Source organism: Scomber japonicus, chromosome 18 (assembly GCF_027409825.1).
Source record: "Scomber japonicus isolate fScoJap1 chromosome 18, fScoJap1.pri, whole genome shotgun sequence".
Classification (NCBI taxonomy): domain Eukaryota; kingdom Metazoa; phylum Chordata; class Actinopteri; order Scombriformes; family Scombridae; genus Scomber; species Scomber japonicus.
The window spans coordinates 5,548,958-5,567,529 of NC_070595.1; the positions used below are offsets into that span (position 1 = coordinate 5,548,958).

Sequence of the window (18,572 nt, forward strand, 5' to 3'; positions counted from 1 at the left end):
AAAAAGCACTCTTACCTTACCGAAAGAACATGAGTAAATGTTTCAAGTCAGGCTAGCTGCCACTAGAGGTTAAATATCTAGTACACTGTAAAATATAAAATTGCTGGATGAATCTCACAATTAGGTGGTACTTGTGTTATTTTTAGAGTTTTATTTTTGTTTTGTTTTATCACAGAGTAGACAAGAGAAAAGATGAAAAAGAAGTAGTAGAGAACAGTATTTTAAGGACCCTGAGAGACTAGCCGGGCTAAAATTGACTGGAACTGAACTATATATTGCTTTTTCCTCAAAGTCATGTTGCCTTCATGTCTTGTAATGCCTGTACTATTTGTGTGTGTGAAACAGGAAATTAAAGGTAAATCTAGTTTATTTTCTACTTGGTTTAAATTCAGTTTAACATGAGTTGTAAAAGAAAAAAAAAGTTTGGAAAGTCTAATCAGATGGTGGAATGGTGGCTGAAATGATGAAATGAAGACCCAGGTTGTAAAATAACAGAATTCTCCTTTAAGATGATTCAGATCATAACTGCTGGAATTGTGACCATGATATAGCATTATTACTGATAGCGAAGGGTCAGGTTTTGGTAGGCTGTCCAGCTCTCAGGCCTCCCTTAAAGGTGTGAAAATAAGAATCATTGTGTTTTCATTACCTTAGAATGAGCCCTTTCTATCTACATAGGGAGCGGGTCCTCTGCCATGGAGCCCACCATGTTTCTACTGTAGCCCAGAACAGACAAACTGGTACTAGATAGGACCTTTCGCATTTTTCTCATTTTTTGTGGCCTCCGTAGGTTCTCTTATGCTGGGAACACACCGAAGAGTGGCAAAAAGAGGCCTGCGGCAAGTTGCCATGCAATCTCTATGAAAAACTTGCAGCGGTTTAAATAGATTGCATGGCAACTCACTGCAGGACGCTTTTTGCTGCTCTTCGGTGTGTTCCCAGCGTTACATGCTAAAATGGGAGGGGTTGAGGGGAGGGGTATTCAGTTGCTTGCAATCTGCAACCTCACCACAAGATGCCACTAAATCCTACACACTGCATCTTTAAACCTGCACTAACCAATATTTTTATATCAACATCAATGGCTGCGATTCCCTACAGCTTTAGAGTATTTCAGTTTATTCTGTTGATTTTCCGGCCTGTAACCTTACTGTTTTGTTTCACTCTCTTGGCTCTCATTAGCCTTGATTCCAGCAGCAGCAGCAACAGGTGGATGTTTACAGTGAAAACACCAGGCTACTACCTAAATTGTAATTATGGGATTAGCTGGTGAACTCAGTGGAGCATTTGGCAGCTAAAGAGCCAGATATTTCCCTCTGGAGCTGGTGAGACCAAAAATTAGCTAAAAGAGAGTAAATAGTGGACTTTTATCAATTGCTAATGTTGCTATTTGTCTGCTGGATGACTAAATTGGCAAATGTTTGTGACCATGTCAGCTACTAAAACAATACTGTAAGTGTTTGCATAGAGCCTACTATTGCTGATACCATTTACTTACAGGAGTACTCTACTGAGACTGGAGCATTTCACAAATCTCAGTCAATTCATAGCTTGAAAAGAATAAGAAAACATCCAATAAATTAAAGTTATTTATATTTTATAGCTATATTTTCCTGGCACTGCCTTTTCATGTTACACTAAAAAATCAGAGAGCATAGAAAAATAAATAGAGAAAATGTGACTTTGTCCCTAAGATAGTCACTGTCATTGGTGGTGCATTTGGAAGGAAACAGCAGCTGGGTGAGCAATGCATCTATTAGTATCCATGGTAACGGATGTATCTTGCAATGAAGAGCAGTTTTGGGACTTCATGAGGGGTCACACCCAGTTTAGGAAAGAGCCATGATTTTATCAGTTAACGGGAATCTGGTTAGTAGGACAGCATACCAGAACAATGATCTGTGTCTTAAACAATCCATCTGCAATAACTGCTTGCTGAAAAACAAAGTTTATTCTATTTTTTAATGCTTTTATATGACTGGACATTAAATATTATATTTGGTATTTTATGTCTAGATGTTACAGATCATTGTGCTTTCATGTCTTTGCTCTATTATTTAGTTTTATCCTATCTCACTGTGACTTGAATCTATGTGCATATGTGTGAGCAAGTTGCAACAGTTATAGATATACAGTATGTGACAGTTAACCTCACCTCTGAGCCCAGTGTACACACAAATCATGCTGCTGCTTTAACAGTATGTTGGATTTATTTTACAGAAGGGTTCATTCACTGTTACTGTTACTGTAAAAATGGAGTGAGTGGTTGTTTTCAGTCTCCTCTTATCATGAATTCCAAATGAATGTTGCTGACATCTGTCGACCACCGTTTATATTTCTGTTACAAGTTTCTGTATTTGTTGTGTGAAAATATATATATTTATTCTGAAAGAAAAGATCCAGCTTAACCCAAATGTCTATTTGTCTTTTGTAAAAATGTCACTATAATTTAAGTCAGCTTGTGTCTCTTATGAGTGATATTAACAACCTACAACCTACTGTTAAATACATAATGAGAGGTTTGCATTCATGTTAAAATTTCTACATACTTTTCAGTTATTTGTTTGTTTGCATAATAACTTTAATAATTACAAGACTAAATGTGAATTTCAGGAGAAGATGATGGTGAATAAAGACAAATGGAGTGAACAAGCAGTGTAACCTATGGAGCCCCCCCTGAGGTCACATGGTAGGAAAAAAAGGTTTTTTAAATGTAATTTGATTGATTTATTTTTACCATATGACCCCAGGGAGGCTCCATAGTAAACACAACAGATGGCAGAACATATTTCAGTGACTGAACCCATGAAATGAACAGTCAAATGTTTTTTCAACCACATCTTTGTGAAATATATAATACTATTTGAATCACAATTTGTTAAGTGGGTAATTATCGTTAATGGTAGAATGTATCCAAATATATTATACCTACAAGTGCTGTAAGATACTGTTAGATACAGTTGTATACACTTAAATTATACTTTATACTTCAGATCAACTTTGAAACACATTTTTACACAGAGGACTGTGGATTTTGTCGTCCATCACTTGCATTGTAAGTGCATTATGAAGGGTTCTTCTAATGGTCAGTATGAACAGGAGGAATGAATACAGAAAGAAAAACAGGTGCATTTAGGCTCCTGACCGTTTTTTACATCACAACAGAAGGGGGCGATATTACACCAAACGAAATAGACCAACCATTATCAAGAAGAAGAAGAAGCAAAAGCAGAGCGGAAATAGCGAAAGAGTGTCACGCCGGTGCTGTTTCACTGTTACACATTGTTGGAAAGTGCTGCGCCAGGAATACTCTCCAAACCTCACAGTAAAACAGGTGAAACAACAAACTATCTCACTATTTCATGATAAGTACAGTTAGTACATGAGCAGACAGTGCATGACGCAGCAAGCGAGACATAACTGTGCTACATTTCCTGTTAAAAGTCGTTACAGTTGTGTAATGTCTACTGAGCACACTTAGCTTTGCTGGCTAACTGACTGTAACAGTTACAGTACAGACAGAGATAGTTAGTCAGTAGTAAATGCTAATAAATATTGAGGCAGACAAGAGAGAGTCAAACGCTTGAAACCTATAAAATGTTTATAGTGGTTTGGAGACAGGTGAAAATGTTGCTAAGCTACAACATTTAAATTTCTAATAGCTTGTTAAACCAATCATTGAACACATGTTAGTCAGGTCTGCTCACTAACAAGTCACATAATCACATTTATTCAGGTAAAAATATTAAAAATGTGCTGAATCAGCTCAATATTAAATAGAGCCAGACCGATATATCGGTTAGATGATATTGGCCTATCACTGATATATCAGTATTGGCATATATGTTGTCAGATATGCATCATATTATTTAGTTATAAGCAGCATTTTATGTATATTTAATCATTTTTCTTAATTCAAGTTTAATGAAGACGTACATATGTGTTTCTTGTTGTGTTTTTGATGTATTATATGTATATATTCTGTCTATATATAAGATTATTGGCTAGTATATTGATATCAGAATTTTTTTTCTTCCCTAATATCAGTATTGGCATCAGCTCCAAAAATCTAGTATCGGTGGAGGATTAGTATTAAACAGTATACCTTTCAAACAATTGAAATGCAATTCAAATAGCTTTACAAGTGACTGAAAAATGGACATATACCAAAATAATTAAAAAGCAAAAATGTAAATAATACAATAGAAGATGGATAGTTAAGATAATAAAACATACAAGCACTTTGAAAAAAAAAAAAGAAATACTACACAAAATAAATAGATTATGACACAACAGTGAACATATTAATAAAACTGAATTGAATTACAACTTTTAGCAAAAAGTTTTGAGTTTTTTTCCATTGGATAGTTAGAGTATTTCTATGTGATGTTAGGAGTGACTGTCTTGAGTGTGGATGTAGCCGCTCTAAAATATCTATCTATCTATCTATCTATCCAAAAGCCAGGGTAAACAGAAGGTTTTTCAGTTGCTTGGAGCTTCATGGTTTAAAGCAGCATCACCAAATGTTTAGTTCTGCTTTGTGGAACAGTTAATAGATAATGAAATAGATTCAGGAGACAATTTAGTGTCAGAAATAATCCTCCAAAAATATCTCGGGTAGCAGGAGGTAACTAATTTAAAGCCGCACATCTTGATTTTGTCAGTAACTTCCCAACATCTCCAGATATGCTCTCACGTTATGATTTCTAAGATGAAAGTCGAAACGCGAAAGATTTGATTCAATTACATTTTTATTACTTTTATTGTGTGGAGTATGTCTCTTATCTTCTCTACTTGGGTAGAGCTGCTTTGTTCTTTTATCCACTATTTCCTCAGAAACCTGCTGAAAGTCTGTGTTAGTCAGTAAGAAAATACCTAATAATCATCTTTTGTCTTTCCCGCTCTGTGTGAAGTCACCTGCGATGGCCAAGCTCCAGGGCTTCGAGTTCTGGAAGAAGACTCTGAAGGAAGCGGCCTACGTGGTGGCGCCCATGGTGGACCAGAGCGAGCTGGCCTGGCGCCTGTTGAGCCGTCGGCACGGGGCTCACCTCTGTTACACCCCCATGCTCCACGCTCAGGTATTTGTTCGCGATGCCAACTACAGAAGAGAAAACCTCTACAATGAGGTGTGTCAGGAGGACAGGCCTCTGATCACACAGGTGAGGACCACTGATGACAGAATGAAGAGCTGTTTTGTTTTTTTTTTTCTTTATGTGTGGTCGTCACAGCTGTTGCATTTCTTGTGTGTCAGTTTTGTGCCAATGATCCAGCGGTGTTCATTAAGGCGGCGCTGCTGGCTCAGGAACACTGCGACGCCATCGACCTCAACCTGGGCTGTCCACAGATGATCGCTAAAAGAGGTACACACACACACACACACACACACACACTACATATCCTACATAAATCAACCCCTCAGTGTTTGACTTTTATGACTCCTCCTGGTTGTCTCAGAAAATACACAAATGCCTGTCTTCAGTATGAAATCAAAATTAACCTGTCTTGTTGCTTCTTTTTAAGGCCACTATGGAGTTTTCCTACAAGATGAATGGGAGCTGTTAGAGAAAATGGGTAAGTTTGTGTTTTAAATCTAAAATTCACTATTTTCTTTCTCTGCATTATGATGAGAAATCCAGTGTTTGACCCAGGGATGATCAGACAAAATATAAATTGTAAAACCTACAAATTGTCGTCCATTGAGCGTTTTTTTTTTGTTCAAGTGCCCCAAAACACCCAAAATTCTTCTCTTATATATCACAGTGAAGGAAGCCAATGAAAAGCTCTCAGTGCCCATCACGTGTAAGATCCGCGTGTTCAAAGATATTGAAAAGACGGTTCGATACGCTCAGATGCTGGAGAAAGCTGGATGTCAGGTATGAGTTTTTAACCTCTGTGGTTATCAATTCATTTCAATTCAAACAGCTTTATTTATTTATCCCAAATAGGGTAATTCAGTTTGCACTCTACCAGTCATAATCATAAACATGAAGACAGGATATGTGCTCTTATGTGTTATGTCTGTGGGGAGGCTGTAGCTCAGGATGTAGAGCAGAGTTTGATTCACTGAGAAATATTAACTCAAGGTGAATCAGAACTTTGGTCACTATTAACTGAAAAATGTTCTTTTTGTACTTGTGTATTTGTGTATTTGTATTTGCATACTGTTACTGATACTGTTTCTGTTAGCTGCCTGTGGCTTTTGGATGTAAATTAATATTCTTGCTGACTTTGGCATGTTTACATCTTCAATCAATCAATCAACCAATCAATCAAACCTTATTTATATAGCACCTTTCACACAGACTATTGTAGTTCATAGTGCTTTACAGTTATTTGGTTGACAAGCTGAAAATAAGGCAAATGACAAAACTGGAGTCCAATGCATGCAAGAGAAAATAAAAATGATAAAAATGCTTAAAAATTAAATAAAATTAAAATTAAAACAAACTAACTTAAATAATTGTATTTTTAATTTGCATGTGTTTGTAAAATTGGCCTCGAGTCATTAGAAAGGATTAAAACCTTGGCTTTGTTGATCCTCCGTATCTCTCCTAGCTGCTTACAGTTCACGGCAGAACCAAAGACCAAAAAGGAGCAATGACGGGTATTGCCAGCTGGGAGCACATCAAGGCCGTACGGTAAACTACCCCCCCCCCCCCCCAAACACACACACACACACACACACACACACACTCACTCACTTTGTTTCAGTCCTCCAAATGTACCGTAGTTCAAGACAAATGAACCCAGCTCTTCTGACAGATCAAAACTAATAATGTAATGCTAATTTACACAGTATTTTAGATATTAAAACAAAGTCAAAAACTCAAAATGGTAACATTTGCCATATTTTCATTAACCAATGTGTGTTTTTTTCTACAGGAAGGCAGTAAATATTCCTGTGTTTGCAAATGGCAACATTCAGCACCTGAGTGATGTGGAGCGCTGCATTCAGGAGACGGGAGTGCAGGGGGTCATGAGTGCAGGTTCGGAACATCCACAAAGTCTAATTTTCCTTTTTTTCAAGTTTGTTTCATTTTTTTTAGACTAATTGGTGATAATAGACAACTAATTATATGATTTAAAATGTGTGATCCTGCTCAGGATGTTAAACTTACTCTCTGTGCTTTTTTGTGTGGTTTTCAGAGGGGAACCTCCATAATCCTGCACTGTTCGAAGGACGCAGCCCCCCCGTGTGGGAGATGGCTGAGGAGTATTTAGAAGTGGTGAAGCAGTACCCCCCTTGCAGCCTGTCCTACGTACGAGCCCACCTGTTCAAGCTTTGGCACCACACGTACGTCTGTCTCTGTCTGTGTACATTTATACATTTACCTCACAGGCCCGAATATTCATTTCCTCTTTAACAGCAAAACATCATCACATACGTTTGGGAGCCCTGATGGCAAAAGCCTACTTTATGATTAATACTAATAAGCAAATGTTGGCATGCTAGAAAAATAGACCATTCAGCATGTGTGTGTGTGTGTGTGTGTGTGTGTGTGTGTGTGTGTGTGTGTGTGTTAGGCTACAGATCCACCAGGACCTAAGGGAGGAGTTGGCCAAGGTGAAGACCGTTGAGGCTTTGGCTGGTATCAGCAAGCAGCTGCGTCTGCGCTGTCAGGTAACAGCAGTTTTTAAAAATGCATGAGAGAGGAAATAAAAATGGAGACTGGAATGAACACAGGAGGAAAGAGGACTGGTATAGACTGTCTTCTACACCAATAGTTGTGTGTCTCCATACAGGAGGAGATAGCTAGAGGAAAGGATGGGGAGGAGAAGGAGAGCGGCCTGCCCTTCCCTCACTGGATCTGCCAGCCGTACGTCAGACCACCGTGAGTTACCACCTTCTCTTGTTTTTATTCTTTAAAAAATGCTTCACAGAGTGAGCTTCATACAGTTATCACAAATCTGCATAAGAGACATCAACTCCACAGCAAACAAGCTTAGAACCTGTTTACACTTGGTTTTAAAACACGAATTGGGCCATCGGATCACAAATGAACCACGTTAAATACAAGTGTAAACGACCACCGAGACAAATTCTCATCCGATCACTCAAACCGCTGACAAGGTGGTCTGGGACACATTTTACCACATCTTTTGTAATGTGAACGCTAACCTGTTTTGTCCCCGAAAAGGACGTAACGGGAAAATACGTCATCAATACAGGACGTTGCGGTTGTTTTGGTGACAGAGTGACACACATCAAATTACTTTATCCTGCCATTCTCAACAGCTGGAATAGCCCACGTATAGGTCTGTCACTATAACTACTTCTGTTGGGCGATATATTGTCTCAGAAATAATCGCAGTAAACAATATTATTGTCATTTGTAGATCATTTTATACCACTGATGTAATGATAATAGAATAGCATAATAATTGGAGAGTGCATTGGAGAGTAAGCACTACACTTGTGTAAAAACACAGACTGCCATTATGGTTGTGGACAGAGTTATTTACCTTTAATTCTTCTGCAGTCTCCACTCAGGACGTACACAGTGAGGGATGGAGGACACTACTTGTTTAGCCAATGTGGCATGAATAGCCTCTTAGATGCTAAGTGTGGCAATTGCGGTAAAGAAAGTCATGCCCGTTTATCATACGCTAAGTCAATATATTGACATGACGATGTTGATAATTCTGTTGTACGATAAGGCCTACCCACACGTGTATATTAGATCTTGAATCATTTTTGTTTTCCTAGCTAGCCTGCACAAAACTGATGTCATAACTATGCGCAGGGCCCTTTGACCTAGCGGACGTGACGTAGGCAGTAACGAAATCTTGACACCTTGGAGATGTACAATAGACACAGGTGTGAACACATTTTAAAACCAAGCACTGTTGACCGATTATACGCCAAACAGGCCAAAGGAGCCGGTCGCCAACGGTAATGGGCAGGATTCAGAGGTGAAGAAGGCAGTGTGTCAGAAGAGGGCGCTGGAGGACTCTGACGGGACCGCAGACAGGCTCTCCAAAAACAAGCAGAAGAAGAGATCCCGCAACCCCAACAAGAACTTCAGTCCTGAGCAGAAACGTGAGTTTGACTTTGAATGAGTTCTTCACTTGAAACACACAAGCACCATCTGACAATCACTGTTCTTTTCTTCCTGCAGCAAAGTACATCAAATGCGAACAGTGTGGGAACCCAAAGGTAAGCAGTCAGTATTATTTGTGCATTTTGTGTCAGTGTCTTAGTGCATTTTATTTGACAAGTAGTGACATAATATTCAGGCCAAAATAGTATTGATTGGTCCCCACTAGTTAAATCAACCTCAATGTTTTTTTTGTGAAAATGTACAAAGCATCTGTTTCTTTAAGTTTGGTTTAAGTTTGCCAAAGAAACAAGATATTTTAACTGCAAGTTTTCTATCATCAAGTTTTTTTCATCTAGTTTTATTTTACTCTGCAGGGAAACAAGTGTGTCTTCAACCTGTGTCGAGGCTGCTGTAAGAAGAAGGCTTTCAAGGAGGTGGCAGACTGTCCAAGTCAGTACACACACACATACACGGGTCAATGATAGTTTTTTGTGTCCATGTGGTTTAGTCAAATTTAAAGGTAAAAATAAACCTATTAATAACTTGCACACATTCTTTTTTTGTGGACGTAGCATAAAATGTCTTCTTTATTCCATTTTGAGAGAATATATTAGAGGATTATAGCAAAAGTGTCTAAGTGGTGTAACCATAAAAACTTTGTACCAAATCATTCAACTTGCTTAAAAACAGTACATTGTCAATAAAACACCATATCAACTAGTTTGGCATGATCCTACATTATAACTTTTTATATTAAATAAAGGTAATGGAATACAATTGTTCTAAATATTACCTTTAATCTGGAGAATCATGGAGATCAGGAAACATTTCTGTTTCTTTTTTTAATAAAGTAATTATTTGTATAAGTCCACTTAAATACACTGTAGGTGGATAAAATTTGAAAATGTATCATTTTTTCGTGGTTACACCATTTGACATTTTCAGGAGTATTCAGTCTTCATTTTTTGTAAAAAATGTGCAAATGTCATTTCAAATGATATAAAAGCAACAAAAAACCAAAATGTACATTTTAAGAAACCTGATGCTTCTTGTAAAACATTTTTTAAGATATTTTTGAATCGCTTATCTTGCCAACACTTATTTGTCACTGACCCACAGACACACAAACAGTCTCAGCAAAATGTGCTGATGAGTGCTGCAAACCTGCATGTTCTCATTAACTGCTGTTAGACTGATATTCTCAAAGCGATACCAAGACGACCAGTGCTAAAATAATTAATTGGTTAAGTTAATGATCAGAAAATGACTGAGCAACTGTTTTCAGTGAATCTTTTTTTAATTGTATTATTATCATTTATTATGTAGTGTATGTTCATGGATATGGTCTGTAATAGACATGGACATTCAGCAGGACAAAACCAAAAAACCTGCACGGGGGGCACTTGAGAGTTGAAGGGGAGATAAAGATGTTGCATACGGTCTTCCTATTTATTAGTCATAATAGTATTATGACTAGTACTACTAGTATTGATATGAGTGTGACTTACACTTCCTGAGGAAATCATTATCTTTAGAAATCAGAGAAATAAAGAGGCTCCAGACTTTGCCAGAGAATCATCACATTTTAAAGTTTTCTCCAGTATCAAAGTAATCCAGTGATAGTTGTCTGTACATTTATGGGTACATTGTAAACATAAACTGATTCAGAATACTTTCAATGTAGATAATATGCCAGAATGTAACCAAATGTGGTGGAAAATACCTGTACCTACTTGTAGCTGACATTACAACGGTCCATTTGAGCTTTAATGCAGTGTTGCTTTATCCATGGTTTCATTTTTTACTGTATTGGCTCCCAGATAGGCCTGTATGTTGGCGTTAGTATGCATCTATGTATCAAATTATCAAATTATTTTTTTCGGTTGACAGGCCACGGGCTGAGGTTCAAGACCAAGGCAGAGAAACGGAAAGCTGAGGAGGAGGAGGAGGAGAAGAAGAAAGAGGGAACAGAGACGGAGAGAAGCTGCAGCTCTCCTCAACCTCTCTCAGAGCCCCCCACAGAGCTGCAGGAGCAGTCGAAGGCACAGCTGCCACTATGAGCAGGACAATGACTATCTCTACATGCACACACTAAACTCTTAACGTGACTGGTTACAACTCACCCAGCTATGGTTGCTTCTCTGATTATGAGAACACGAGTTGGGTGTTATCTCATATTTTAAACATTCTCAAGACATTTTAAGGTCAAATATTAAAGTAGGTTCATACGATGTTCTTGTGCCACTGATATTTCAGTCATCTTCATCATGTCGTCTTACTCAGTGAGGAACAGTTGACCTCGGATGTTCATGATAGTACAGATGCTGTGTGGAGCTACTTTGGTTTGTTTTGCTGCTGCTGAAGACATCGGGGAACCAGATTCATGTGTTCACGTAGAGATGGTCATGATTAGCGAGGACATTAAGTATACACACAACACAGCTGCTAAGTAACCTCAGTGACAAGTGTCCGTCTGTATGGGACTGATGGTGTAATATGCATGGACATCATTCAGCAGACCAAAACCATATTTTTTTTACGTGATGTGGCTTCCCTAAAGAATGATTAGTTTGGGATTTTATTTTTATTTTTATGGGACAGTTGGGAAGTTTCCTCATCTTTTTATTTTTCAAGACAAAGATTTTATTGGAAGATGAATCTTTGTGCAAAGTTGTTCCAGAGCCAAAGACTTTAATTTCTTTAATTTAAGTTGTCGTGTGGTTTCATTTTCAACTCATTAGTTCAACTATTTATTTTGGATAAAGGTTTGCCTGTTATACATCAACTCATGTGCCTTTTGATGAGAAATACCACTGCCTATTGAGAATTTAACTTGAGTTTATGTTGGTGGAATCAAAGTTGTACCCCATCTGTTGTTGTCTAAGACGTGCTCAGTGACCAAACCATCCAAAAGAAATGCATTTAAAGGACCAGTGTGTAGGATATAGTGGCATCATTGCAGAATCAACCATTCACCTCCCTAATGTGTAGTAAAACCTACACTAGCCACAAAACTCACAATAAAACCCAAAAGCCCTCTCTAGAGCCAGTGTTTGGTTTGTCTGCTCTGTGCTACTGTAGAAATATGGTGGTTCAACATGGCGGGAAGGGAACCCATGCTCCATGTAGATATAAAGGGCTGATTCTGACAAACGAAATGAAAATGCAGCTTTACTTATTTCATGGGATTATACGCTAATTAAAACATACAAGTATTAGTCAATTTTTGCCAAATCTGTTCTACAAGATGCCACTAAATTCTACACACTGCAGCTTTAATGGTGCTATCTGTATAATTGTGCATACAGTGTAAAACGTCACACCACAACATTTTGAGAAAGGCACTTTTTTTTGCCATGCTTTGTCATCTAAGCAGCTCAATATCAAAGTGATCTGTGTAAGTGTTTAACCTAGCTTAGTGCAAAGAATAGAAGCTAGCGTAACTCTATCATAAGTGGAAATAAAAGAAAATCCAGAAACTCCTAAAATTTAAACTCATTGTATCAGATGTGATCAATTATAGATTGGTGACTAGCTTGTTTGCTACCACGACAACAAAAAGAACAAGCAAGCTTTGGAGGATGTTTTTTAGCTAGCTCTTTTCTGTAGTAGCCTTTGGTAAGTTAGCATCTCACTGAAAGCCCCTAAAAACTTGGCTTCAAGTTAGTATTTTTATGACATTAAATATTCATGATAAGTGACTCTCACAGTTAAAGTTTGTAAAAAGTTATCTTTGTGTTATTCATGACAAATGTAGCACTGTGCCACAATAACAAAGCAGTTTAATTCAGAAGTTACTAAATTCTGATTGCCGTGCCGTGCCTACATCACACCAGTCCAAAGAGCTCAGACACTACAACTAGTTTTAACTTACCTTCATAATAATAAAAAGGAACATTAATGTGTTGATTCACAACATTATTTTGTTTAAATTATTGCAGCATTTATGAACTAGGCAAATACAAAACAGTTTCATCAGCGTATTAAAGGACTGTGAAGGAAGGACTGTCCCTACAATCTGTTTAGGCATCGTCCTCTGAATGTGGAGATGTGAGTTGAGTGTTCTTTTGCTGTTTTGGTTGCAGTGTTGCTCCTGCAGTGAAAGCTTTTGTGACACATTGCTCCAAAACATTAAGTCAAGTGAATGTCATCAGCATAGTGTCAGTATCGAAACCCCCTGCTTCCTCACACTATAAGTCCAACTTGCTTTAGGCACAAAGCTGATCAACCAAACACATGGCTGCTTCAATATATTTTGACCCAAAACACATACCAACTGGTCTCATTGTGAAAGACTATCCTGCTATAGTTCTTTTTTTAGTCATTTGATTGAAATATTTTGACACAGTATCTACCTCATGATTAGGTAAAAGTAAATAACTTACCTTAAACCTGCAGTAACAGATTGTTGGCCACATGGAGGCAGTGTAAACTAGTTTTGAACACAATGAGATATCACTTTTCAAGTTGATACGGGCAACTTGTTAGCATATTTACACATCTGGCAGTTACAGAGAAACATTATCATTCATTTGAGGTCGTGTTTTGTCCACCTGGTGAATATAAGTCCAATATTCACTATTTTGTAGCCCTATATCTGGCTCTTACGCTACTAAATGCTAACTCTGTCTGTTTGCCATTAGGTGCTGCGCAGGTACAGTATGTGAAAGTGACACTGTGAGCGTGAACCAGAAAAGTCAAGTTACTACGGATGATGTCTACCTTCACCCTGGATCACCCTCCAAAAGAGTGTGCCCACCTGAAAACTTTTCTGTGTCAGTTATATATCGTCAAGTCAAAGTGTATTCTCTAGGTACATGCTCACATTTAAAGGATAGTTTACATCTCGTCCTGTGTTTTTGAAAAAGTGCTATGGAATAATTTTCTAAGCGGGCCTTTAGTGCAAATTCTTTTTTACTGTTGTCATGTCATCTCCATGACAATTGCACAAACAATGGAAAACCTGTTAATAGTTGTTTATACCTTTCACTGATGTCAAATTCTTAGTGGTACTAGATGAAAAGTCAGGAGATCACCAAAGACAGAATGATTCATGAATGTCCAATCTATCCTACTGTTGAGATAATACATAATTGTGGACTGGCTAATGGCCGTCCATTGCTGAAGTCAAGTTACAAGCAAGGCTAACAAATCAGATTTTAAACAGTTTTCTCAAGGGTGTTTTTGAAGTACAGTCCAACTTTTCTGGACAAATCTGGAAATGTAGCACCTCAAAAACAGTTTTCCATTCCGCACGGCATGTTAAGTGAAGGGAAAAAAAAGAGAAAGAGTTAGTGTGTTAGTTTGGGAGTTCAGTAGTGGAGCCTGAATCAGTAAAGGAATATGTGAGTGGACAGTACAAACAACCTCCAGACTATGGAATGAACAGTCAGTTATGGGAATACATGACCAGCTGACATCATCTCATCAGCAAGTTAGACATTTTTGTCACAAGCATAGGCTTACTTAAACATGTTCAGTTTTCCCTCTGATTCCCTATTCTTGTGTCACAAAATCCATTCATTGACAAGGGCAAGTTTATTCTTAAATGAAACGGACAGATGAAAACACCACAGTTTATCTCTGATTACTGTGTGTATGCTCAGATAAATGTAAAACATGTTTGTTTGGGTTTTTTATGCCAGGGGCTGGCCCTACAGGGATCATGTACAATAAAAAAAATCTCAATATCATCAAAAAGAGAAAAGATGCTCTGCAATGATTAAGCTAACAGCAAATGTCCATCTGAAGTCCCTGGGAATGTAAAGGAAACAATTAAACACAGAGTAAAACCTAACATCGCTCAAACAAGCCAACATACTATTCATAACCACACATAACACACACACCTCATGAATAAACATATGACATAATATAGATATCAATATACATACATCAAAGTGATAAAAACAGGTCATTAGAATGTGATATTAATGAAAAGACTGATTACTTATAATTGATTTTTTTAATTTAATGAGAGAAAATGTGAAAGTCTGTGCAGGTTTTCAGATTGGTGGGAAAGCTGAAGTGAAGCCCCTACCCCAATCATGGACACATTAGTCAAAGCCGCCTTTACATTATGTCACAACCTCACATATATCATTTATTCAATTTATTCCATCAGATGATTTAGATGATATGTAGCAAACTATAACTTCTTTTTTGCATCCTACCAGAAGACACAGTTTATCAAAATAAAATATGCAACCAATATTTCATTGCTTTCAATCCTGTCCCCTAAGGACTTTCTGTCCCCTCCAAACTGTTTTGTAAGCTTATAGGGTTTTTATTGAGACCTCATGTTTGGAGTTGTACTCAAAATTGACAGACTGAAATATTTGGATATTGTGATCTATTCACCTCAGAGTCATATTGTAACATGGTATGGCAGTTTCATTTGATTTATTTATTTAGTTTTTTTTTCTTTGTAAAGTGTCTGTTAAGCTCAGATAGTGGCGTAGCCAAATGTGCCAGATACCCCAGAGACAGAGACACAGAACAATGTTTCTTTAGTCCAAAAGTGTTTATTTACTCGGCGCTGACCGAGGAGGTAAGGGGGAAGTTTCCAGGGAGAGGTATGAGGGAAGAGGATCCAGGAGGCGGTTGAGAGGAGCTTCGGATGAGCGAGGAGACACTGGGGTTACGGAGGGAGCCTGGAACACAAAAGAACAGGATTAAAACAGGGAAAACTGGAATAGGCAGTGAAAGCGAGCATTCACAAGACTATACAAAGCTATGAGACACACAGCAGGCTAGACTGACCACAGTAGTCAACGCTCAAGCGACGGGCGCCCCTTCTCAGCCTCCTCTTATACTCCGGCAGTCCCGATGATGATGAGGAGCAGCTGGGCTGATTGGAATTGCCAGCACCGGTGCTGGGCTGCCTGGCTGCTGGCTGCTCGGGAGCCACAACAGTGTCTTTGGATTTGTGAAAGGCACTATATAAATTAAACTTATTATAATTATCATTATTAATATTATTATTATTATTATTATTGATGTGACAGTTTGCAGTTACTGTATAGATAGGTTACATACCTGCATATGTTTCCTCAGACTTAACATGGAGCATTTTATCAGCTGGTCAACATATTTTGCATTGCAGGTTATGTTCGAGCCCTTTTCTGATTTCTGAATAAAATGTTTTTTACACTTCCAGCACTGGAATGTGTTTTTATCCATAGACATGGTTACTCTTAGACAGGCTGTTTAGCTCTGAGCTGCAGGGTGGATTGATTTAATTGGCAGACTTGGGGGCGCTGCAAATTCAAACAAGAGAACCAATCAAAAGTATTCAAATAGCATCAAATGCTTTAATAAATGGCCTCGACTGGAAATGGCAAAAGAAGGCATTGTGCACATCAAAAACATGAAAAGCAACAAAATGAATATTTTTCAACATATACATTTTTACAGACATTATTCAGAGGTAATCCCCTTTATAATCATCAACATTTTCATAATTAACTGTAATTTAAGTACACATTTTTTTCTCAGTGACTGTAACAGATTACAGTTACATTTATTTTGTAATTAAATTACATGTAACTAGTTTCTCCCCTCCACTATCTGTGCTTGCTCTTTCAGTTTCTTCTTGGTGTACACTGGCTCAATGTTCTGATAGTCTTAGACATCCTCCTCCTCCTCCTCCTTAGCACCTTCATCATGGTTCAAAGCACTGACAGCCACTGAAACACAAGAATTGGAACAAAATGTGTCATGAATGTGAAATTGAAATGTGCAATTGTTAAAAGAACAAAATTCCTTGGATGAAAATGTTTGTTAAAAGTTAAGAAATTGTGTGATCTGGTGAGCACAGACCTGGACTCATGGCGATGGCTATGGGATGTTTGTCTCGTCTTCTTCTCCTGCAGATCATCCAGACCAGACAGACCACCGGCAAGACCAGCAGGAACAGCTTGACTACTGAGGTCACCAGCAGCAACAAAGGCACTATAGAAGGAAATAACATCATAGCCAGTTATGGTTCATCTTCTCTGCATATTTGATACTCTACAAGTTTATATTACTCCACAAGTCATTGTTGCAAGACTGTTTCACTGATGGAAATTCTACACTTTAGTATGAGCCTACTGTATGTTTACTGTGTGTACTGTAATTTTGTCACATGAACTGAATTATTGCAAAATCTCTATTCAAGCTAACCCTAATCCTAAATCTCTGTTCAGGCTCAGCCTAACCCTTACCTTAACCTATAACCCGAACTTAAAATAAGCCTGACAGAGCTCCAGAGATATCATCTACAGTTTGGCTTAAAGTGAACAACCTGATATTTATGTACTTGTCTGTACACATTCTCAGTCATCCCAAGGTAACTGGACTTGCTTTAGATTCTTGAAAACATGTCATCTCTCATCTTAAAGACTTTTTCAGTGTTGACTGTTTAGAAAACTGAGTTTCAGTGTTTGTTTTAAAACTTGTGTTGCATGTCAAGACTCCTCAATAAAAAATAAATACATGTAACAGTTTAAAAGTAATGTGGTGTGTGGGTGCAATGAGGAAGCAGTCAACCATTTAGAGATATTTTAAATAGTATTTGTTATTTGCTGTTGTTTCATTTTAATTCCACAACAGTCAGTGCTTCTCAAACCTTTTCACATCAAAGACCACTAAATCGAGATAAATTAGACCACAGACCCCCATTTGATAAGATGTTGCCCTCGGGTCTGTCCTCTAAAAAGACTTTTGCCTTTAAATGTTTTTGTTACAGAAAATATATAAAATCCATGACAGCTATACATTCCCGTGATTGTTACTTATGGGTGGAATTATAGTGAAAATAAATAATTAACCTTTTTTTGCTGTAGACTCTCTCAAGCCCCACATTAAGAGTCTCTGTTCTATACAGTATTCATGTTTGTGTGGTGGATAAATAGTGCCTGAACCAAAAACTTTAAAAACACAAACTTTGCCCTCCAGTGAAGAGGCATAGATAGTAACTAACACCAGTGGGTCAGTCAACATCTTTAGTTGTGTTTAAGTTCATAATATAAACAGGTTATATGACTGATACAAGTTTAGAAGGCCATTGTTCTAAAACTGACAAATGTATCTTTTAGTGATGTTCATAAAATATAACAATGCTTAGTTTAAATTCTACAGTCTACTTACATTTAATGGTAACAGTAATCGGTGCTGTCTCTGGTGACCTGAAGTTCAGTCTGGACAGAGTGACTTCATACACACAGCTGTAGTTGCCCTCATGTTCATACTCAGCTACAGGGAAGTTAAAGGAGGCTGAGAGGTTGACTGCAGGTTTGGTGTTGGTGATGTTGGAGCCAGAGAAGATGAGCAAGAAACGGCCTTCATGATAGTTGGAGTTAATGGAGCAGGTCAAGACAAAGCTGTAGCCCCTAGTGACCTCTGCACCTTCAGGACCCCAGACCAGTCCTCCATTAGGAGATGTCAGGGAGATATTGGGCTGCTGCAGTGGCACTGAGTACAAAAGGGGAAACAGGATAAAACTGTACAGTTTTTAAATCAGCAAAGATGAGATTCATTCTGAACTTT

General features: G+C 37.9%; 2 protein-coding genes across 2 annotated transcripts in view; one reads left to right on the top strand and one right to left on the bottom strand.

The window, feature by feature from the left end:
- Nucleotides 1-3,290: 3,290 nt before the first annotated feature.
- On the top strand, nucleotides 3,291-12,506 carry dus1l (dihydrouridine synthase 1-like (S. cerevisiae)). The gene is made up of 14 exons (XM_053339127.1): nucleotides 3,291-3,334; nucleotides 4,914-5,159; nucleotides 5,252-5,360; nucleotides 5,521-5,571; nucleotides 5,761-5,873; nucleotides 6,556-6,638; nucleotides 6,883-6,986; nucleotides 7,147-7,294; nucleotides 7,525-7,621; nucleotides 7,744-7,832; nucleotides 8,871-9,040; nucleotides 9,120-9,157; nucleotides 9,416-9,491; nucleotides 10,932-12,506. Exons 2-14 carry the CDS (start codon nucleotides 4,923-4,925, stop codon nucleotides 11,099-11,101), a joined length of 1,485 nt encoding a protein of 494 aa, XP_053195102.1. The 5' UTR covers nucleotides 3,291-3,334; nucleotides 4,914-4,922; the 3' UTR covers nucleotides 11,102-12,506.
- A 3,835-nt stretch (nucleotides 12,507-16,341) lies between these two features.
- Nucleotides 16,342-18,572, bottom strand: part of LOC128379506 (uncharacterized) — a 388,452-nt gene continuing 386,221 nt past the window's right edge. Inside the window, exons 4-6 of the mRNA XM_053339143.1 lie at nucleotides 18,174-18,497; nucleotides 16,863-16,994; nucleotides 16,342-16,729 (exon numbers count right to left, since the gene is read on the bottom strand). Of these exons, the coding sequence (XP_053195118.1) occupies nucleotides 16,668-16,729; nucleotides 16,863-16,994; nucleotides 18,174-18,497 (518 nt within the window). The 3' untranslated portion in view covers nucleotides 16,342-16,667. The remainder of the gene's footprint in view (nucleotides 16,730-16,862; nucleotides 16,995-18,173; nucleotides 18,498-18,572) is intronic.

Bases quoted from the DNA above. Each gene is read 5' to 3' on its own strand.
- dus1l (XM_053339127.1), top strand. From the start codon at position 4,923: ATGGCCAAGCTCCAGGGCTTCGAGTTCTGGAAGAAGACTCTGAAGGAA. The intron at 5,160-5,251 runs GTGAGGACCACT...CTTGTGTGTCAG, and splicing joins ACAGGCCTCTGATCACACAG to TTTTGTGCCAATGATCCAGC. The intron at 5,361-5,520 runs GTACACACACAC...CTTCTTTTTAAG, and splicing joins ACAGATGATCGCTAAAAGAG to GCCACTATGGAGTTTTCCTA.